Source organism: Pararge aegeria, chromosome 13 (assembly GCF_905163445.1).
Source record: "Pararge aegeria chromosome 13, ilParAegt1.1, whole genome shotgun sequence".
Lineage (NCBI taxonomy): Eukaryota > Metazoa > Arthropoda > Insecta > Lepidoptera > Nymphalidae > Pararge > Pararge aegeria.
Genome location: NC_053192.1, coordinates 16,169,190 through 16,192,971, shown reverse-complemented (window position 1 = coordinate 16,192,971; position 23,782 = coordinate 16,169,190). Strand labels below are relative to the sequence as shown.

The 23,782-nt window shown below is 34.9% G+C and overlaps 1 protein-coding gene across 1 annotated transcript in view; it reads left to right on the top strand.

Moving 5' to 3' along the window:
* Positions 1-23,301, top strand: part of LOC120628618 (calmodulin-binding transcription activator 2) — a 243,522-nt gene extending 220,221 nt beyond the window's left edge. The window contains exons 8-23 of the mRNA XM_039897082.1: positions 10-1,044; positions 1,501-1,744; positions 2,002-2,225; positions 2,873-3,142; positions 4,184-4,374; positions 6,068-6,202; positions 6,541-6,635; positions 7,438-7,530; positions 9,093-9,160; positions 9,605-9,747; positions 10,161-10,321; positions 12,016-12,152; positions 12,862-12,956; positions 13,936-14,010; positions 21,984-22,088; positions 22,614-23,301. Of these exons, the coding sequence (XP_039753016.1) occupies positions 10-1,044; positions 1,501-1,744; positions 2,002-2,225; positions 2,873-3,142; positions 4,184-4,374; positions 6,068-6,202; positions 6,541-6,635; positions 7,438-7,530; positions 9,093-9,160; positions 9,605-9,747; positions 10,161-10,321; positions 12,016-12,152; positions 12,862-12,956; positions 13,936-14,010; positions 21,984-22,088; positions 22,614-22,692 (3,150 nt within the window). The 3' untranslated portion in view covers positions 22,693-23,301. The remainder of the gene's footprint in view (positions 1-9; positions 1,045-1,500; positions 1,745-2,001; positions 2,226-2,872; positions 3,143-4,183; positions 4,375-6,067; positions 6,203-6,540; positions 6,636-7,437; positions 7,531-9,092; positions 9,161-9,604; positions 9,748-10,160; positions 10,322-12,015; positions 12,153-12,861; positions 12,957-13,935; positions 14,011-21,983; positions 22,089-22,613) is intronic.
* The last annotated feature ends 481 nt before the right edge of the window (positions 23,302-23,782 follow it).

Sequence of the window (23,782 nt, the reverse complement as noted above, 5' to 3'; positions counted from 1 at the left end):
TAAATTTAGGGGAAAATGTTTCAGACGACGGAGACGGTGGAAGCCATTGTCGGTCAATTGATGGAGAAGCAACGTGCCGCAAGAGCAGCAGCATTAGCAAGGCAACTAGAATGTGGATGTCCTGACTCCACCTGTCAAGATTCCAGGACTTGTGCTCACCCGTTACGACGCATCCAAACCGCCAAACCACCTCCTTCGGATCACCATGTTTCATCTACCACAGGCCCTTCACCGAGACCTATGGCGCAACCACCACGACAGTACACGAGAGATCATAGGCAAACTACGCAGTCGTCTCCACTCCTACTTTCCTTAGGGCAAATACAAGGAGGCGGAGGTTTACTTATTCTGAACGGTACTAGCAATAGTACGCAACAACATTCCTCCCTAGTCTCACCGCTGTCAGTAACTTCGTTTGTCTGCGAAGAGCCAAGAGACAGGTACCGGCAACAGTATAAACCAACGTTTGTACTAAAAAGAGAAATACCAGACAGCCAGCAGACCACTCATTTGAATAATACAGAGCAAACATTCAAAGTGGAAAGTCGTGTCGAGGAAAAAGTTGAGATTGAAACCTTTGATAGAAAAATAAAATTGGAGCCAAGAAGTCGAACCCACATTATTGCAAGTGCACCCTCTACGCCATCTCGCTATCCAGATTTAGTGGAACGCTTAGAAAGTAAAATTCATACCGAACATTGTGACGATACTTTAGTTTTATTAGGAACAGATAGCCATTTAGAAACATCTAGCGGCTTTTTCGATGAAACTCTTGAGTTATCCCACGAAGATATTCAAAAAACTTTGTCAGCAAATATGCCGACTTGTGAACTAGACCGTAGTGCTGTGCGGTCAACTGAGACTGCAAATGTGATGGTTTCAGGAATAGATACAATGGACTTTATAGAAAGCTGTGAAGCAGTAGCATCGCCTACTCACGTAGTCGATGACAATGTGTTTGTTAATTTGGACGCTTTTGATATGCTGGGTGATTTTCCTGAACTGGAGGTTTTAGATCCTAGTACTATATCAACGAACCCGATTGTAAGTATTAATTCCATAAAATCGATCAGTTAAGCTGTTTTAACTACAATTTATAGTTTTTAGTACAATTCTGGATCCTTATTGTAATATGGTCAGATAACAGGTACCTCAAAAATCATTATAATTTGCAGATATTTAGAGGCAGTGGATTACCGAATGAAACTTGTTTAAAAAATCAGTAAATTAAAATAATTATAATTCATATGTGCTAACCTTTTTAAATTTAAGCTCATCATAAACCCGCAAAACTCTATATTCCTCATGTTTTCCTATTCATATAAGCTGCCTCATTTAGGTTACTGTTGTCTTAGTGTTTTAATGTTTTGTTTCGATTTAATTGTAAGTTAATTTTGTTAAAAATCGAATTTTTAGACATTAAGGCTAAAATTAATGGTCGCCTTTAAAATATATAACTTTAAAAATAAAAATAATACCAAAAAAAAACTTATATTACAGCTTTTATGTGGCAACATGCCTCTTACTGAAGAGGAAAATGATAAGATGCAAACAGATAGTCCGGGTGAAGGGACTCTAAGTATTACAGACTATTCTCCGGAATGGGCTTATCCTGAAGGAGGTGTAAAAGTGTTAGTTGCTGGACCATGGACGGACACCTCTGACCAGTACACAATACTCTTTGATAATTTCCCAGTGCCGTCAATCCTGGTACAAAATGGTCTTCTTAGGTGTTATTGTCCAGGTTAGTTATTTTTAATACTTGATCTGCAGTTACGTCTATCTGAATAAAATTGAATTAGTTTCACATAATATATTACTTTTGACTTAAATAATTAATGATGATGATTTAATTATTGGACTGGAATTGAAACAATAATATTTTGAATAAACTTTAAAAAATAGGAATTAGGAAAACAAAATGTTTGCAAATTTTCAACACTGGTAAAGATAGTATATTCTTAAACTATTTTTTTTCTCATTATTTTATTTAAATTTCAGCACACGAAGCAGGTCTGGCAGCATTGCAAGTAGCTAGAGGAGGTCGCGTTGTATCAGATACAGTTGTCTTTGAATACAAAGCAGGCCCTGTTCTGGCACCATCGTCTCCCGCATCTGCACCACTGCCGTCGCTGGATTTTAGAAGATTTTCGCTTTTGCAGCGACTGCAGCGACTGCATGGTCGACTACAGTTAAAAATCGAGCCGCTGGATGATAATAATCAGGTAAAACTTAACTTAGGTAAAATACTTAGCTAAAAGATTTCGTTATAATACTTCGTTGTACTGATAAACTGGTTATATAAGGTTTGATAGACACTTAGCTTGAGTTTGGTTCAATGAGAAAACTATGTTATTTCGATGTTAAGAACTGGCCAGGGTTACCAAAATACCTTAACGAGCCGCGAAGCTGATGTGGCAGTGGATGTGGCACCATAACTCACAGAATCGATAGCCGCTGGGGTTGCATAGTACTGGAATGACAATCTCACATTAGTTATCGACCCTAAGACCCCGCTTAAGTGAACAGATGACATCAAATGATTTTCAGGAAGCACCGGACCATAACATTTTATAGACTCATGCCCAGCAGTGGACGTCTATAGGAATTAAAATTGTTTGATTATTTGTTTTGAGAAGATCGCGTATACAAAATTTTACTATTAAATAATTCCTTTATGCAGTATAGTTTTCTGATTGAGTTTGGCCGTTGGTTCAAGGTTTTTATTATATTAAAAAATGGTTAGTTATTATCAAAGATTTTTTGATTTAATTGTTTTAGTCTTGAGTTCAACGATATAAGGAATAGTGATTAATTCGACCGAAATATTTATGAGTAGTGCCAAATCAACGTTATGTTATTTAAATTTCAGATCGAAGATGTACAACTGTACTCCAACCCAAAATTCGAAGACCGGTTGGTGACATTTTGCCATTCCCTAAGTGCACGATCCTTTGGCAACTCTGAAGGATTCACCACAGAACCCGGAGAGGATAGCTCAACAATTCTTCACTTGACAGCGGCTTTAGGATATACAAAGTTAACTACTGTTCTATTACGGTGGAGACAAGATGACAATAGCTTAGCTCTGGAGAAAGAGGTCAACTTGGGTGCAAGGGATAGTGACAATTGTACTCCACTGGTGAGTATGAGTAATTGTACCAAAAATATAATGCGAAACGCCAAGGAACATTTGGTTTATATCGTAAGATCAATTTGCTGGAAAACTAATGTAATGATTTGTCTATGTAGAGTAGAATTTTTCTGAGTAATGTGTATTCCCGACCAGAAACATTCGTCAGATTATACGGAGTTTGGACTTAGAATAGGAATAAATCTTTTCAAAGCAAAGAATAAAACAAGTTATTAGAAGACTATATTCAAAGTGCATTTACATAATATCCATGATTTTTTTTTATTTCAACATCGAGCGCGCAATTATTAATATTTTTCTACTACAATTTAGCCCTTGATTGCAATGGTTGGTAAGTGAAGATGCCGTATAAAATGGTAACGGGCTATTCTGTTATGGGTATGGCAGTTATATTAAAGCCATACATCTAATCCGTTTTATACCGGAACGCCTAATTGCTCAGCGGCACGCTTTTGTCGGTAAAGTCGGTCTGGTCTGACAATTCCCAAATTGCCCCTGCCGTCGATCCCGGAAACTCCTACTTAAAACCACAGCGCTGCATCAGGGAGGCTGTTAAAAGTTTTTGTTTTCTTCGTATTTCAGATGGTATATTATGAAAATTAAACTTAATTTGCTATAGTCCGCGAAAAGCGGGAGAATCTGTATGGTGTAATTTATATTTTTTTTCAATCCTAATACTCCACACCAAACAGATCCTCGGCAATGCACGTTTCGCTCCGATACCGGAGCATCCCCAGGAGATGTTGACACCTCCTTCATCGAGAACATCTCCTTCGTCAACATAGTTATATAAACAATTATTCATTGTAAGGTCAACATCTCCTGAGGATGTTCCGGTTTCGGAGCGAAACGTGCGTAGAAAGTACAATGCCAAAGATCTGTTTGGTGTGGAGTATAATGATTGAAGAAATTACACATTACACCATACAGATTCTTCTGCTTTACGCGGACTATAGCAAATTACGCTTAATTTTCATAATATATAATGGATTTCCGCAAAGTAACGAATGCTTCTATCCAATATTTCAGATGGTAGCAAGTGCTGAAGGTCATATCGAAACCGCAGTAGTGCTGGCTCGGTGGAGCGCTGGCACGCGAAGTGAAGCAGGAGCCAGGGCCGCTGCCGCTACAGCTCGCCGCGCTGGGCATTCTCGCCTGGCAGCTTTACTCGACCGTATTCACCCACCCACTGGTGACGCTGTGTTTCGGAGACCTCATAGGTAATGATCATGAAAATTGCAACATGGAAATACATTATACCTATAGTAATTTCTTTCTTACTTGTCTTATTAAGTTTATTTTACTGTAAACATCTTTATTACTGTAGGAGAAATTTATAATATACTAAAAAAAAATAGAAGCATAAGGCGTCATTATCACTTAAAGTGATCTCTGCCAGGTAATCCTAACGATAGGAATATACATAAGAGATGGGAAATCGCAAATACTATAAACAATACATAAATATACACACTCAAGTACATACTGCTAATAACTAATATAATAAATTATTAAAAGATAAAAATAAAATAATGTTGTATATATTATTATAAATATTTATATATATTTACTATAGATATATAAATGCACTTATACGAACAACATAATTATAATGACAAATAGTGATACCTAACGCGGCTTTTGGAAATAGGATTGAGAAATTTGAGAATAGAATTTAGAGCGACGAACATCGTCAGGGAGTGCATTCCACAGCGTTGCAGCTTTTATTGTGAAGAATTCCGAGTAATTTTGAGACTTACATTTCATCATTCTCCCTAGCAGATCGCTGAGATCCTTGAGTCGAACACGATGGTCTTTTGATGTTAGCAATATTATGTTAAGAACATTTATAACACACTCATGAATAGCATATAGCAGTTCCAGTTCCCCAACCTCCAACCAGATTGGTGATCGCAGTAGATGTTAGTAGTAGCTCAGAAAACGCTGCTGTTCGTTCTCGGTTCCGTCCGCTAGTTTGTACTTTTTTAGTAGTAGTTTATCGCAGAGCTGCCTTCATACCGTATACATAAAGAAAATCTCTTTTTATCATGTTTGTTTTCATTTGTTTCATCGCACTTGTTATTTTTAAATTTTTAAACAAACTTTACACTAACCAGTTATAAAAATATTGTTTACATTATAAAACAAGTTAGAAAAAAATGGAGTTTATATTGTTATTGCAATCTTATTCACAAGATTACTTGGAAGCATACCTCTCTGCTTACATCTCTCGCAAGACAGAATAATGACTGTGAAATTGTAAAATGCTGCTGTTGGTAAAGAACAAATGCTCAAATTCATGCTAGAGTGGTCCTTCCAAACCAATGATACAGTCACTATAATCAGATAGACTTGACGATTAATAAGTGAATTTCTGCTTAGGTCTTCTTAAAATTAAATAATTTTGAGATTTCGCATTTAAAACAACTTTGCAAGATAGGTATCTGTGAAAGTCATATTATAATATTAATATTATAAAGAGAAAATTGTTTTTGATCAATGATAATCTCGTAAAATAAATTTTAGTTGTTTAAGCGATAGTGTTAGGCGATTTGAAATGGGTATATTTTAAGTATTGGACTTGTGATCAGACTAGATTGTTACACCAAAGTGACTGTCAATAATATAAAAAGAGGTTGAAACACTTTGTTTCTTTCACCACACTAGTTGCCATGACAAGTGGTATAAAGTGTAAAAACACCAGATAGTCACAACTGTGCGACAATCTGGTGTGCCAACGATGTTCGCAATAAAAACAGGTGCAAAATAATCAAAAATATGACTTTCACTAACGGTCTTATTTACATCCTTTACTCTAGAAATTACTGTAATTTAATTCGCTTAGCTTACAGCGTTGTCTGAATCTTAATAGGGGATTCAACAAATATTAATATTTCCGTATTTTCATTTCAGTTTATCCCAAAAGAGTCGTTCAGGCAGTTTGGAGAGCAACTTGGTCAAACGACCATCTATAGACAGTGGTATCAATATGGCAGATGCGTTTAGATCCAGTTCTGCCATAGATAAGTCAGAAACGTCATCTGCTAGGTAAGGATTCTGAATTTCTTCTTGACTAAGCTAAGACTGAAATGGACCGCGCCCTAGACATAAAGTAGTTTATCCATAAGGATCTTTTTTTATATAATTATAGCATATAATTAGGGGAAAAAAAGTTGAACACATTTTTATGAATATACCAACGAAGTATTCAGGTAAAAAGTACAGTTATCATGAATTAATTTAGTTAAAGGATTACCTTTAACTAAATTTGCACATTAGTGCAAGATAAGATTAAAATTTTATTAAAATTTGTTTCAGGAAATGAAAATATTACTTAAATTTCACATCAATTTGTTATTCAAACGCTTTTCATATTGCATTTACAGATGGGAAAGAAGCATGTCTTTACCCCTTGATTCTGATACATCTGAGGATAGTCTTGGTGACTCAAAAAATGGCCGACGTATGGACCTTGCTCTCTGTAAGTTTAAATCATTATATCATTTACTTTTTTAGAAAGTTCAGTTTTCATTTGCAAACAATTATTTATTTTCATCGGCACGGCGCCTAACTTGGAGGAACGAAATATTTTATTTCCAATTTTTTGTTACTAATTGCGTTCTTATCCTGAGGTATATATTGACATTGTCAGCGGTTTTTAGATTGTGAAAAAGCTCCTTGTAAATTTAAAATAAACAAATTTATTTTGTTTTCAATACCAACCAATTTGTTAGAAAACTTCAATAATTTAAATTAACAATTTAAAAAAATTAAACAGAAAATTTAATTATACCCATTACTTTCTTTTAGTAACACAAACAGCTTAAATATATGGTTTTATGCATAGTTTCATAAAGAGAAACTGAAAAACTGCTAATACAACGCCTAATTATTTACCTCGATTAAATATATAATTTGAAATGAAAGATAATAATTCTACCTAAAACAGATTCCAACATTGATAAAGTTTTCCAAAACAGGCTGATGTAGATGTTTAAACTAAAAATAATAATAAAACAGACAAAAGTAATATTAATAGACCTCAATTATATGAAAAAGGTACTGCAAAAAAAAAAGCGCTACAACATATTTATTTTTTTATATTAGATGCATTAATTTCGTAAAAGCTGTAGAAGTAAGTGACATGAGAATAAAGAGATGATATTGCTACAGCAGATCGTAATTTTTATGTGGGGGGTGTAATAAGAGTGAATAAACAAAACCGCTGGCGAGGTTATCGATCCCAATCGGGCACAGCGCGCGACTGACTGTTGTCCGTCCAGGCGAGACGGCGGCGCGGCGCGCGGCCAGCCCTCTGATAGACGTGGAGGCCCTCTCTGAGCCGCCCTCGCCTGCGCCCGACCCCCCCGCTGCAGGTCAGTTCGCTGCACACGCGAAACGGTATAGACGGCTAGTGACTTGCTGTTGTACATTGAGTTCAATTTAAAACTATTGAGGAGCAAAACCATCAAAGACGAAAGAACCAGTGGTCGATGAAATTTGATCTGAAGTAATACCAACTGAAATACATTAATCTCGTGCTATTAAAACCTGGAAGATATGGGCATCTGAAAAATACTAACAGAAGAATCCAATTGAATTTCTGTCAAAATAACTGAAAACTGCTAAAAATACATATTAAATTTAAAACTTCACTGATTATTAAATCGAAATATATTAGTTCAAAGGACTTTTAAAAGTTTAATATTTTGATTTTGAGTATTGAGATAAATTAATGTATGTACCGTTCTTATTGCTCAATCTTGGATAACGTTGAACAAATTGGCATGAACTGATAACGAGGGAATAGCTCAACACTGATTGGCAATAACTTGAATGGTGTAAGCTACACCAAAAATTCTCATCCTCATATTATATGTATTGGCTGCTATTAATACAAAAGCGTCTGTAACGAATATTGTTTGATACTTCTATACCATTTCAAGTCGCAGCCACCCCTCCGCTCGACTTGTTATTGATGTTGTAAATGTCGTAGTTGCATGGCCTCTCTGGCCTTCTCCTTCGTCGTCTGTCTTTTCTCTGTCGCCAGCGTAGCTCTATGTCATCGCTATCGGTAGACCACTTGTAGATTCTTCTGTATCTGTATCCTATCGAGCGGAGATGCCCCGGTGTTGTCTGTAGTTACCTATTAAAGCCGAGCCGATTTACAAAAATATAACACTTTGTCAATGGAGAAAAAGTAACGTTTATTAATAATGAGTTATTAACAATCAAACAAATCAGTGATTATTACAATTTTAACTTGTGGATGTATATCAAGATTTTTGTCAATCGGCTCTACTATTCGATGTTGTCCATCGGTGTCGCTTTAAATGGTTCGAATTGGTCTATCCACAATCACTGTACTTCTGAACACAACAGTCCTAATTGGTTTTTATTTATTTAACAACCTTGTAACCTTACACTGAACAAGAATAAAAATACAAGTGATAATAAATCTTTTATCACGAAAAACAATTAAAACACTGCATGATGGCTAAACTGCTTGCATGAATCGATACTAATGTAACGGCTTTTTATGTGTAGTTAAAAACCATTTTGCATTGAAATAATTAAAAAGGTAAGTATGCTTATACACCGTTTTGTAATATGGCACCAAATTTGATATTGTTTATCTTATACTAAGTGGTGATTGGTTGTTTAATAATTGTTTAAATGTCAATATGTGTAATGTAATATATGGTTATTCTACTATGATTGCTTTAAAAATAAATAAGAAAAAGAAACCTGAAAATATGGTAATGACAACTAAAATGAAGCGAAAATATACTTTACGCAGTACTCGTTACGAAAGTTATATAAGATTATACTTCTAATTAAACATTTGAATCTACTCCTGCGCAGTTTCAGCTTTCATGACGATAGCTGTATTTTTAATCCAACGTAGCCGAGATTCCACTATACTAAAATATTTCAGGGGAGCAGGATGACCGGGTATTCACGTTGGCAGAGCAAATAATAGCTGCTATGCCAGAGAGAATAAAGGTAATCTTTTAATAAGATAATAATTACAAAATCTGATTTTTTTTCATCAAATTTTGCAAATATTATTTTCACATTTCTATGATCAATGTTTTTTATTATTTTCATTTGAACCATAATATTGAGAAAGCCAATATTTTAATTATCCGCTATCGTAAATTACGTCTGTGGATTAAATAATAACAGTGATTGAAAAAAATTACGATAAAATTCTATTGATTTGAACCCACTTGGCAAAGCTCAATAACTTTTTCATCCAATAAAAATGTAGCTGAATTATTATAGTTCAACGAAGGTGTTGAACTATAATTCAGCTAAATTTTTAGTGGAATACAATATACCTACCATTTTTTTACTTTTTTGATCCCTATCCCAATACATTTTTTGCAAGGTTTTCACAGAATGTACCATTCTTATGCTTTTTTTTAATACTCATGTTCTTTATAGAACGAAAGCTCGTCCCTTCTTAACGGATGTGACTTGGACAGCGGCACTGGTGGCAGTGAAGACACACTAATGGTTCCACTTCTTGATGACTCCACCACTTTTAGCACCGAATTCAGCTTTGAATTCTGTGACAACACTTACAGGTAATAAAATAACTTTATAAATAACCGCAGTAGTTGTATTGATCTGAGCTTAAAATAAATATCAAGTTTAAGTAACCACACACATACCTAGATAAAAATGCGTTATCAAAGTCACTTTTAATTGAGTTAAAATAAACCAAGACCAGAGCAATAGGTAGGTACATTTATTTATTATTTATATTACGCCCATAATTGATTTATGCCAGAACTAACGCATTTTCAGAATCTACCCACCTGTCGATCCCTTTATAAACACAAATATTACAGAGTTCAAGAAATACCTTAGATTTTTTTTTCCATATCTGCATGTTGGTACAGATATTCTCGCACAATTAACTGTCTCAAGTTTATGCAGCTCTAACTTATACCCCTTTTCAGAGAGAATTTAAACTTAATCTCTTTTTTTGATTCAGATATTGCGGCGGATCCACTCCATGCTCTTCGGGTTCGGTGTCGCCTGGATCTGCGCTGTCTCCCCCTCCAGCGTCACCACGAAACGCTCTACCAACCACATCGGCAACATTGCAGGAATTCTTGAATACAACCACGCATTTCTCAAGTCTTACCCTCAATGGTTAGCATACACTTAAGTACAGTTTTCTTTTATCTATGATTAGTTTGCACTTTCATTCTATCATTCATTGATCGATTGAGATTTCAATTGGTGGTAAGGTTCAAAGAATCATATTATTTCTCAAAATGACTTAACCGTACCCATAATAGGATCTTAACGCTCGAAACGTTTTTCATACACGTTTCTGATAAGGTCTGAAACGCTTTCCCAGCAACGTAAATCTTGAGTACCTACCATCAAAGTAAATAGGAATTTCCTAGGCAAGCGCGCTTTAACCTAGACTTCATTATTGCCTTATACCAGGCATGATTGTTGTCTTCCTTGGCAAAACAAAAAATTTTGATCGTTTATCATTTCTTCGAAGCAACTAAGTTAACCGTCTTAATCGTATAGCACGACACTTGTCTTATTATAATACCAATTACTCTCTATGACACCAAACCAGGCTATTGTACCAATTATGACATAGCAAGTGTACACTTGAGATAAGATGGAAATTGCTTATAATGGTATGAATTATATGCTGGCATACGTCGCTTTAGTTCATCACTACATGATTTATACGTTTTGTTTATGTTTTTAACAATTTTGACTGTTACATTTATATTTTATTTAAGCCTAAGTTTATCTTACACACAGCAATAGTTCTACACACAGCACAGAAAATTACATTCAAATTGGTTCAACCATTGTAGGGGTCAGCACGAACAACCGTGCAAAAAATGGACCATTCATCGTCTCTTTAAGTGTTTATTATATGTGAAGACTAGCTGCTCCCCGCGGTAAATAAGTCACACCGCGGGGCGGAGCTCGTTAACTTTAATTATGCGCATAATTATATCAAGCAGCTGTAGCCTAGTGATAGCCTAGTGGTTAGTATTCCAGCCTACCTTTTGGAGAGACCGATATCGATCCCCAAAATTTACCTCTGTCTCCTGGGGTTTATGTGCAATTTCATAAATTAATAATCACTTGACGTTGAAGAAAATCGTAAAGGAGTATGCCAGAGAGTACTCCATAATATTTTCAAAGGCGTGTAAAGTCTCAAAATGCGCACTGGGTGGCCAGCGTGAATTATTTAATAGTATTAATTGACGGACTTGTTTATTAATAGGATTCTTTGAATTTGAATTTTTTGACTAAGCAGATTGTCCACCTTATGTTAAGTTGAACCCATCGCCTTTGAGCAAAGCAATAATTCGCACCATATGCGAGGGACACTTCCTATAAAGCCGTGTCCATCAATCTGACGTAATTGAGTTAAGGTAAATTGTATATCATTTTATAACAAATTACCAGATGAAATCCTTGAGATGTCTCTCAATAAGTTTTAAGTTTATATAAAACGTAAGCATAATGAAAAATCCTATTATAATATTAACGACTACATGTATTATAAAAAATTAGCTAAAAAAAAACTTGGCTAAGAGTGTTTTGGGCTTTAAGACCAGGGCGCGATTGGGACCCTCCTAGCTTTTAGTTTTAAGTTTCCGAATGCAGTTATCACCATCACCTAACATTAGTGGTAACATGTTATATGTATGAACGCTTTATAAGTGCCTGTGAGAAGAATAAAACATCTTTGAATTTGAATTTGAATTTTGGCCTACACCCTTCTCTTTCTGAGAGGAAACCTGCACCTTGAAGTGGGTCGATGATGGATTAATAATGATGGTGATGTTATTTATTCCTAGATCGCGAGCAACGGGAGCTCTACTCAGCAGCCATAACGATTCAGAAGGCGTACCGGCAGTATCGAGGCAGGCAGTTGCAGCGACGGGCCGCGGCGGCCGCCATTACCATACAGAACTGTTACCGGCGTTACAAACAGGTATACTTTTTTATTCAACTACCCTCAAGATATCGACTGCTGTAAAATGAGGTTAAAAGCACTTAAAATATTAATAATCTGTGTTGTTGACTTGACTACCTCCCTGGCGAAACGGTAAGCGTTGTTTGGGAATTTAAAATTTCTGAATTTCCTTTGGTCTGGTCTGGTATGAGGCTTTGGCCGTGGCTAGTTACAACCCTAACAACAAAGACGTGCCGCTAAGCGATTAAGTGTTCCGGTGCGATGTAGCTTAGAAACTGAACTGTTATGACTACCGTACTCCCAAACAGGTTACCCCGCTACCATCTTAGACACCATCGCTGCAGTGAAGGGCTAACTAGTAGTGGAATTAAAAAAAAAATGGTTTCACAGAAAAAGTGTTTGGGTTATTCTTGACCATATTTCTGACTAAAGGTACTCACTCATCATCGTCATCACCATCAAAATCTAATGGATGTCCACTGCTTGACATAGGTATTTCATAGGCCAAATACCACGTTCTCGTGCCGCTTGGGTCCAGTGGCTCCCTGCCACTATCTGCGAGTTGGATATCAGCTGTCCACCTCTTGGGGGGTATACCAACGCTGTGTTTACCGATGCGAGGTTGCCATTCTAGCAACTTGGAACCCAAACCAGACTCAACACTTTGGTTGTAAATAAAATTTGCTTACGGATGGGCTAGACAATACGCGCTTACTCGTTGTTTCAGTTCGCGTACTTAAAGCAGATGCACGCGGCAGCTACAGTCATCCAACGTGGCTATCGCATGATGAGGGAGCGTCGTCTAGCCACTACCCCTATAAAGTTAGTATCAAAAGAGAGGTTCTAATTTCACCAGATACATAATCGGATTTCAAGCCCACGAAATTAATATAACTCGATCAATTAATATAACTCGCTCAGGTTGCCTTTAAAAGATCACTTTTAGTGATAAGGCCGCCTTTGCACCCTAGCACTAAGTACTATTACTGTTTTCCTTGTATTTTTCCTATTGTGTTGTGTTGCAATAAAGTTTTTCTATTCTATTCTATTCTAACTTGCTTTAACGGTGAAGGAAACATCGTGAGGAATATGCATGCCTGAGAGTTCTCCGTGATGTTTTCAAAGAAGTGTGATGTCCACCGATCAGCATTTGGCCAGTGTCGAGGACTATGGCTGAACCCTTCTCGTTCATAAAGTAGACCCATAGACCTAAAGACCTGTAGTGGGCCGGTAATGGGTGATATTAATACAGTTTCATTCGCCGATTTTCAATCTCCAGAGAGATTTCCCGATTACGCAGGTGACAGTGCACTAGTGAGTTTGCAAATACAGGTTCTATTCCTGCACTCCCATAGTCCGACCGAAGCTAAATGGTGAATAACCGCTATATTTTTAAATTTCGGGTGGGTAGTAAAATAAAAAAGAATCCAATACTATCCATCTTTCTACGATTCTGTGGTCCGACCCTGGGATCGAGCCCAGGACTTTGTGATCTGCAATCGAATGTGCTCACTACTAAACCAACGAGACAGTTAAATATAATAATTATTCAGCCAATGAATCAAGAATGTAACGCGAATTTTATAAATCACATGACGATAATTTCGATATAAAAAAACAGTCAAGTAACGTTATTAAAGTTAGTTAGGTTGAAAAGACATTTTCTCTTTACTGGAGTTTCTTCACTTTTATACTGAGTATTGTTATTGATGTTTATTTGAGTTTGTCATCAATTTCATTAAGACAACGAATTCAGAATGCATTAAGATAATTTTTTAAACGGAATACTTTTTCCACACAGACGGACTTATTCCCAAAGACGTCAAAATCAGGCAGCGAGGAAAATTCAGCAGTTTATGAGGCAGTCCAAGATCAAGTAAGTTTGGCACTATAATTATTTAATATAATTTATTAAAATCTGCTGATTGTTTTTATATGTGTTTTTTATGTGTTTCAACTTACTATCAAGTTGAACATCGGCTTCTGTCTGTAAATTAAAACTATAAAAAAACATATCTCTTCTTATATATAGTTCAACGGGTACATACCACGATAATGTTATGGAATTTGTCGATATTTCGAACTGGGTCGAAATAATTATAATCGGAGTTACTGAACTGTTTTTAAGAAATGTTAATTTACCACGAAATCTTAGTTTCCATTATCTTTACATAGTTTTTGCAGGTATTTAGTGCAAATTTTATCGTTAAAACTATGGACGTAGTTATACGAGAGGATGCAAAGATAGCCAGTAGATAGATATTCATTAATGTAGTAAACTGCAAATGCTCATTCTCGAATTCATCAATTTTTTAATGGGGTCTTTAATTATTAGTTTATTCCTTTTTATACTCCCATACTTTAAATCCTATATAATAGATTTGGTAGCAGTTAGCTTAATGCCAACATTGAGATACCTAAGGTCCTAATAGCCATATGTGTATATTTTTATTTTTTTTCATCGTACATTAATATAATATCTCGATGAGTTGTGATATCTTTCTTTAAAGTACCCTTGGATATAAATGGTGTAAAACCGTAGAACCCTGATATATTTTTTTTTTTATGCAACTAAGCAACACGCAGGGCATACTGGGACGTGTCACTAGTATGCCCTGCGAAGTGTTGCTCTGTTTACAGGCGATGGTTTCTGCACTTTCCTTGAGGGGGCATGCGTAGTCCGTTAATTACAACTATGATTTTAAAAACTACGTAAGGCCGTAAGCGGATCTTCAACACTTAAGTTGTTGATGATATTGATCTGCTATCCGCTATTATACATTAATGAAGTAAACTGCAAATGCTCATTACTGAATTCATAAATTGTTTAATGGGGTCTTTAAATATTATTTTATTTCTTTATGTACTTCCATAATTTAAATCCTATATTTGGTAGCAGTTAGCTTAATGCCAACATTGAGACACCTAATGTCCTAATAGCCATATCATGATAAAATGTTGTACTGAATTTCATAATAACTCTCTTTTGTTTTTTTCGATCCCTCGTGTGCAAAGGGTTTACTCAACAGAAAGCCACATTATTACTGTTCAATGCGTAGTATCTGTATGAATTTCAAGAATAGAACGCCGCGCGCCGTAATAAACGTGAATTTCGAATCCCCGCCATTTTTCTTCGATATTTTTATTGTTGAGTTTGCAAAAAAGTGTGCAATTAAAGTTGACAGCACACCGCTAGAGATTTCATTTTATTAACCCACCTTCGTGTTTTACCCCTTACAGCAGTTGCATAAATAACAATTAGTTATTGCATCTTACTATCTGCGTCCCACAGTGTTACCCGCGTTGAATAAGTATAGTCAGACCATGGCTAACACCGTGAGGAAGGAAGCATGATATTGGTTTGGAAATTCAAATATTTCTGTACACCAAACCAAAATTCAAGTCCATCGCGTGTTTTGCTAGATTGTAAATGAAAGACGATTTTCCTGTAAACAAACCTCATTAGTTTCATGATTTTTCAGGACTAAAAGTGGCCTATGTTACCAGTGGCGTGCACAGAGGGTATGCACAGGGTATGCTGATGGTATAAAATGAAGAAAATCTCCAGTAAGAGTGATGAAAGACTTAACTTACATTGTAAGAGTTATAAAAAGCCTACGCTAACGTTTTTATAACTCGTACTGGAGACTTTCTTAATTTTATATCATCTGCGTACCCTGTGCATACCCTCTATGCACTCCACTGTAAGTTACTATCTGTCCTTTGAACTAACTTTAAAGTCAAAAAATCTCAAGTCAATTGGTTTTTTTGTTAGATCTCGGATGAAGGGTGAGTTTAAGTGTAAAAACTCGAATGTTTCTTTAAACTTATAGGAATTTCATCTTTATCCAGGACCAAAAGCAGTCTATGTTACTCTATCAACTATGTGTATTCCTATCTATGTAGGTTCCTATCGTTCTACAATGTAGCAGTATGTTTTTCCCACAGCTGGTTTTATTCTTCTAATTAACACCTTAGGTAATCGTTGCAGATAGGCACCGAGGACAAACCTCTGCGGTTTTTTCGGTGTTTTTATACTAACCATTTTATTGTAATTGCTTTATTTGATAAATAAATAAATAAAAAAAAAATATATACATTCTGTCAACTATCTCTTCGCCACAAATCGAGTCGATTGATTGTTTTGTTATGGCGTAAACAAAAAAAAATCTATTAACATTTCCGCATTCATAATATTAGTTAAGATTTAATGTGTTACCTAAAATATGTAGGAGGACTTTGTTGGGCTAATGATTATGTTACGATCTCGGGACTTATTGGGTATTGGATTCTTCCTTTTTCTCTGTACCCGCCCAAAATTTGAAAATTTGTGGGGTCCCCTGTGCCTTTGAGACCACGAGACGTCAGTCCCGGTTACAAAAGTGTAATCAAGACACACGGCAGTGCGTCAGTCAAGTTCCAGCCAAGATTATTCGCATTTATTAAGCGATTCCATATTTAAGCGCTCAAACTCGCGTTGGGCAGCGTATTGGCCTCTCAAAATCTCTCTCTCCTATGTGAGGTGGACTATGGTCAGCAGACGGACGTTAATAGCTGATGATAATGATAATGATAAACGTAAGATCGCTTACTTAATTAAGCTTAATCTTGACGGCCGATTGGCGCAGTTGGCAGCGACCCTGCTTTCTGAGTCCTAGGCCGTGGGTTCGATTCCCACAACTGGAAAATGTCTGTGTGATGAACATGTATGTTTTTCAGTGTCATGGTGTTTATATGTATATTATAAGTATTTATATGTATTATATTCATAAAAATATTCAACAGCTGTCTTAGTACCCATAACACAAGCTACGCTTACTTTGAGACTAGATGGCAATGTGTGTATTGTCGTAGAATATTTATTTCTTTATTTATTTAATTTTGTGTTCAAAATATAACGTATTATTGTGTTTACGCCATACACTATAAGGAAATCTTACATATTTGTGACATATGTTGTCTTGTCTTAAATGTTTCTAAGTATGTGAGCTTCTTTTTGAAGAGTGGAATTAAATTTCTTACTGAATTCTGTACTGGTATCGAAAAACGTTTCGCGTTTTACTACTAAAACATACTTATATATCTTAAATATAAAAAATATACTTTAAATGCCAAAATACTAAGCTTATTGAATAAAATTTATATAAGGCGATATCAAAGTATTTACAAAATCATTTAATTATGACCCACTTATAAAATCTAATATATAACTAGTGATAATAATACAACTATACCTACCGCTCCCTTTATAATGTTTCTTTATTGCAAATATCCTTTGTACGGCTCAAATCCTTTGACCGGTTATAAATTGTTTACCAGAAACTAATATAACTGCTACATTATTTCGTTATGGCAGTAAACGTAGGGTGACAATTATTAATAAAGTTTCCCAGGACAAGTCCTGATGCTGACTCGTAAAATATTTTATAGCACGTTTTTATTTCAAATTATTTGAAAGAGCATCAACTAAATAATACATACACGTTTATATGTTCATCATAATTTAACAAAAAGTTATACAATGTATGATCAACGTTTCGTTGTTTATTTATTACATTCGGATAATTTAAATGTTTTATAGTTGTTAGTTGATAACTTGAATTAGAGTTAAATAATTCTCTTACACTTTCTCCATTTGTTTTAAAGTAACCTAAAGTACTGTTAACTGAAATTGTATTTTACACAAAGTTACATTAACTTAAAAACATTTTTTTACGTAAGACGACTAAGTACATACATACAGGGCTATTTTAATACCTGTTTAATAAAATGGTCCGCATTTTTTACTACTTGGACATGGCTACCGTAGCTAAAGGATTTACCTTACATAGGGTAGCTCTGAAGAGAATAGGGGTATAAAGGAGTAGCCAAACATGCGTATATTGCTTTTACTGTTCATAATATACAATATTTGCCAAAAAAGGGTTATAAGGGTTGAATTCGTTATAAGCCTTTTATAGCTTAGTTTGGAGGTATTCGTATTAAATTACACAAAATGAGTTTTGATAATAAAACAAATGAAATGTACCACTTACATATTATCTCATATCATAACCATCGTCATTATTAATCCATACTGATGCCAGCCGACTTCAGGGCACGGGTCTCTTCTCAGAATGAGAAAGGTGTATACCGTAGTCCACCACGATGGCCAAGAAGGGTTTACAAAATTATGGTGAACTCTTAGGTATACTGGTTTCCTCACGATGTTTTGCTTCACAGTTAAAAAAGTGGTACTTCAATTGCTTATATTAATTAACTAGGCTGGACTATATCCTTTGCCATTTCACATTTAATATTTTTAAAGTAAAAGGTATCTGAAAGTATTGGCTAGTTTGATTCAAGCATATTGAAATAGAGGTTTAATTTCTCCATCGCTCTCTATCTGCTTCTCATATCCGACTGCCTGCTTCATGGCACAGTAATAAGCGCTGTGGTATTTTAAGTGGTCAGTCCTGGGTTCGAATTCCGGCAGAGAAATTTTGGAAATTTATAATTTTTTAATTTACGTTGACCTGGACTAGTGCGAGGCTAGGACCTGGGCTGTTCATTCGTGTTGTTCTGCAACAATGGCTTATTGAATCTTATAGGTATACCTGTCATACTCTTAACAATGTAAATCAAGCTTGATGTGCGCCGCGAAAAGCAGGAGAATCTGTACGGTGTAATTTATAATTTCTTCAATCTTTATACTTGTTATGTTATAACCACTCGAAATTTTAAATCAACAAAACTTTTTTCTAAATTAATAATGCCGTCTTTTTATTTATTTATTGATTGTATTTTAATGTTTTCATGCAACTAGTACTTGGGAGGAATTTACAACGAACGTAAGTTATTAGATATCAAATTGGTTTAATTACACCTAAGTATCATTTGCTTTTTATTATTTTTCAATTATTTTAAAGAATTTTTTATGGTAATAATATAATATAGAAATAAGTCGATGGACTCGTATTTACTAGCACTATTGTAATCTGGCTTTTCTCCACTCCTTTATAACGTTTGTTTTAGGTTTACAATAGTCTGCGGGTGTTGATTATTTTCATTAGCTAAAAAGCATATTTTTGTCAACTTCAAGTAACGAAGTTTATATTTTAAACATTCCACGAGAGCAGTCGCCGTTTGCAAAGTATCTTATCTTCGTCTTCAGACTGCTGTTTTTGTGCTGAATTTCGTCAAGATCAGTGCAGTGGCTAACAAATACAATTAAAAAGAAAAGAAACAAACAAACTGCGTTCAGCGAACAAGTACACGTGAAATGTGAAATTTCACGTGTACTTGTTCGCTGAGATTTACTTGTAGCTTCGCCCTCTATCTCTAAAGGGCTTCATCAGTTCCTTATAAAATGATATGTGACTAACCTTACTTCGCTTCCGTATAATTACTTCGCTTAAAATTGCTGTATAAGCCCTGTGTATAAAAACTAGTACATTTCATTAAACGCATTACGTAAATTTTTTGCTGACCTTCTAATATTTAACTTAATCGTTTCGTCGTTTCTGTTATCGAAATGTTGCCGAAGCTCGTTCACTTTTCTACCAAAATCAGCTTCTGGTATTAGATTTTTAGTCCAATAAAAGTTTACTATTATCAAAATAAAAAAGTAGTAAAGTAAGTTTTCAGCATATTTCTGATCAGCAAGATCATTGTGAAAAAACGTACGGTTACGGACCGAAAAGTAAATATTTTTGGGTCATAATGACAGATTTGCAAAGCCTGAAGCTCTACATCTTTCTCTTTAATAAAAGAGGGGGCCAGTGCTTATCAGGAGGGCATCATAGGCTGAAAATTATGGTGATTATACCGGTGATTATATATGGCCGATTGGCGCAGTTTGCAGCGACCTTGCTTTCTGAGCCCAAAGCCGTGGGTTCGATTCCTAGCGAGCGATGGCTAGATGGCGATGTGTGTATTGTCATTGGATATTTATTTATATTTTATTTATTTATTCATAATTATCACCATCGCTCATCATCAGATTTACTCATACTTTATGAGTAAAAACGACATGTTGAAGAGAAAGGTGACTTCATTTATGTATTTAGCAGTACCAGTACCATGATAATAATTTACATAGTAATTGATGAATATTTATATCATTAGATGTTATTATTTGTGCAACGTCTTCTGTACTCTGTACACCAATAATTATTCTTATAATCATTCAATAGTTTTTCAAGAACTTCGATTATTTTAAAAGTTGAAACCATTTATGAATGAAATGCCTGTTACATTTTTAAGGGTCGCTTTGCGCTCTCCTAGTCCACAATAAATATATAAGCTTTATAAAGTTACTGAGCCTGATTTACCCAATATCTGTAGTCTCTTATAAACTCAGACAGAATATGTTTTTAAATAAAATATTGAAACTTTATTCTCGGCTTGTTTCATTATAAGGGCTGTACCATACGAGTACTTAATTCTTTGAACATTCGATGCAACTTGAAATCTTCTCTTAATCGATTAAATAATTTTGCAATTTCGAACTACGTCAACTCTCTTTATTTTTTAAAAACTTAAGCAAATCTAAAGTAAATGTAAATTTTACTCATTGAATACTGTTTTATTAAAATCACATGTTTATTGAGTATCATAATTGTTTAAATGTTTACAAGATTTAAGAATTTCGTCATCTCACAAGTTTAAAAATCGTTGACTTTGAAAGTAGATTCCGTAATAGTCACACCAAATAATATGTGAAACTTAAATAGCCCACCCGGTTGCTAAAAGTAGGTATTAAACTGTGTGCTAGGCCTCTAATAAAAGATATTTGCGAAAATATCACGTTTCGACCCCTTTGATATGTGGTACCTCACGTACGCTGTAACTTAAGCGAAATATGTGGCACGCTTCGAAAATAACCTATTCTGTATGCTATCAGTAATATCGCAGGGCTTGCGTGAATATTTTTTATTCATGAAGTATAAATTTCCATATCGGATGCTAAAGACTAAAGATTCATGAGATAATTATGTTCCACAGGCATTTTTTTTTGTTCAATTTCATTTCTTATGAAAAATACGAAATATTTCTACATCCTCGTAGTAATATAATATTTTTTCAAGTCTTACCATCAAAACACCAGCTGAGCCAAATAAATATAAGGGGACATAAATTTTGCTGAATCAGAAATTTATATATGAATATTTCGATGGTATTTATTGTGATAAACGCTTTAAAATATTAGTTATTTTTAATACCAACGATGCGTTTAAAACGAAGTTGTATTCTTACACTCGAATTGAACAATAACTAATCAATTTAATCCAAGTACCTACTTCAGGTGCCAAATCTAATTGAGTATTCCTACTCTTAACTGTAGATAAGGATAACACTACTAATATGTATAATTTTTGAATATATTAGAATAGATTTATTGTTAACTGCTTTCGACAGATAAAGTATTTGACACGATTGATAAATAAATAATTCAATATACAATACACACATCGCCTTCTAGTCCCGAAGTAAGCGTAGCTTGTGTGTTGTGCTTGTGTGATGGAAACTTTTTACATCATATAATTCCACTACTTGCAAAGTATATAAAAGATCTGGAATCTCCAAGATCAAGAATACTCGATTTATTTAAATTCATGTCGTCAAATACCAAACTTGAGTGTATGGATGCAGCGATTCAATCCATACCAAATGAAACCTCTAACAGACCCAAGGTCATTTGCGCACGGTGCGTACATTTTCGACGATTTTCAGATAATTTAAGGGATTTCGAATTTTTGGTCGCAATCACATAAATTTTAATCTGATCGAAATTTAACATGTACCTTTTATATGGACTCTTATTGAGTATTCAACTCGTAATCATGAGTTGTGTTTGCTCTTGTCCAGGTTACAGAGAGAACGAGCCGCAAGCGCGAAGGTGGCCCGGCTCTTCCCAGTTGCCCGCCAAAACTCGTCGCAGCGCATCACCAGTACTCCACCCACGCCTAACAGGTAAACGACGAACAACTTAATAAACGGTATTTGCTAACGGTGGGTGAAGCAGAAAATGATAAATTATCGCATACCATTAGCAGGTTGTCACCCCCAATCCCCCTGAAACGTGTTCACCTACTATGGGCCTGATAAGAAGGCGTGTCACTCACACAAGAGTCACTCAGCGGGTGATGGAGAGAGCTATGCTAGGAGTATATCTACGTAATCAAATAAGAACTAAGATAGCTTAGTAAGACGCGAAGCTGAAGTGGCAGTGGACAAACTTTTTCCATAGCAAATTTTAACGGATCAAAAGGAATTAACTAGTCATAATACTTGTAAAGATTAAAAAGAAAGTTAGTGGTTTGTTAAAATCTAATTATTTTAACCCGATAAGTTTCTTTTAAAAGTTATTTTGCTCTTTATATTACAAATCATGCTTCATAAAACTTAAGGTGGTATGTTAAAAACTATAATTTAATATGTTATACTTTATTAACTAATCTTAATAAAACTTATACTAATTCAAAATGTTTGTTATAGGATCATTAACTATTTAGCACCTGAATCACCAATGGACGCAGATGATGACCTTCTACTCGAGCTTCTGTTTAAAATGTGACCTGACCCTGAACATCGATTTCGCACACACCATTCCACCAATAATACTTTCCAGCAACTTCAAAAAATAATTTTCGGAAAATTGAGCTGTATTTGCATGCATCCGAGATCCCCAAATTTTTTATTTACATTATTTTTAAGTATAATATAACTGCCGGAGTCAGGAACTATTTTTGTTATTTATATTCATTTCGGATATTTGCTCGTTTGGGCATGCTGACATAGAAGGAAATTTTGTTTTTCAAAATTATTATTTACGTCTCATGCATTATTTATAAGATACAATAACTGCCGGAGTCAGGAAGTATGTTTTTAATCCATATTTAGTTTTGGTAATTCACATACCAATCTAATTTGTTTTTGGGCTGTACTAAAATTTCTTAACAACGTTACCTTATTGCGTTACAATAGAAATTTAAGAGTCATCGGTTTAAGGATTTACCACCTGACTGCCTTCATTTAGTCATTTAAAACTACTAACGCTATCCTACTGTATTCAGACCCGATTTTTAAACAGATTTAACGGAGTTGTGACATAACTCAGGCCTTGAATTTTAAAATTCTCTCCATTATTTTAACAGTGTCCTTGTATTTACCATAGAGTGTTCGAACCGTTTCAATTTCCTATGCAACACTTTTCATAAATTCTTTCCTTACGTATTTAATTGTTTTATTTATTTGTATTGATTTGATCTTCCTAGAAACGTCTTCTTCATGTTTTGGCCTTAATTTCATATTTGCGTTTAACTCTTCAGGTCATAGACAGGGTTATATTTAGTATAAATTTTATCGTATTTGTATTATATTTTCATAACGTATTTTTGAGAACTTTGTTTAGGGCGTTTATTGGAATCATATTTTTGAAAAACTCTAAATTGAATGTAAAGTAATTTTCTTAGATCATCTTTAATATTTGCAACACTGAAATTTGGAACTTCAATGACGGCACTACAAGAAAATAAAAGTACTGTTTTGTGCATTTACTATAAAATTGGCAAATGTTATTTTTTTCAGTTTACCCGCTTTCAATACAAGGTTTTGAGATCGAGCAAATCTTGAATTTCTTAGCTCTACTAATAATTTTCACGGTG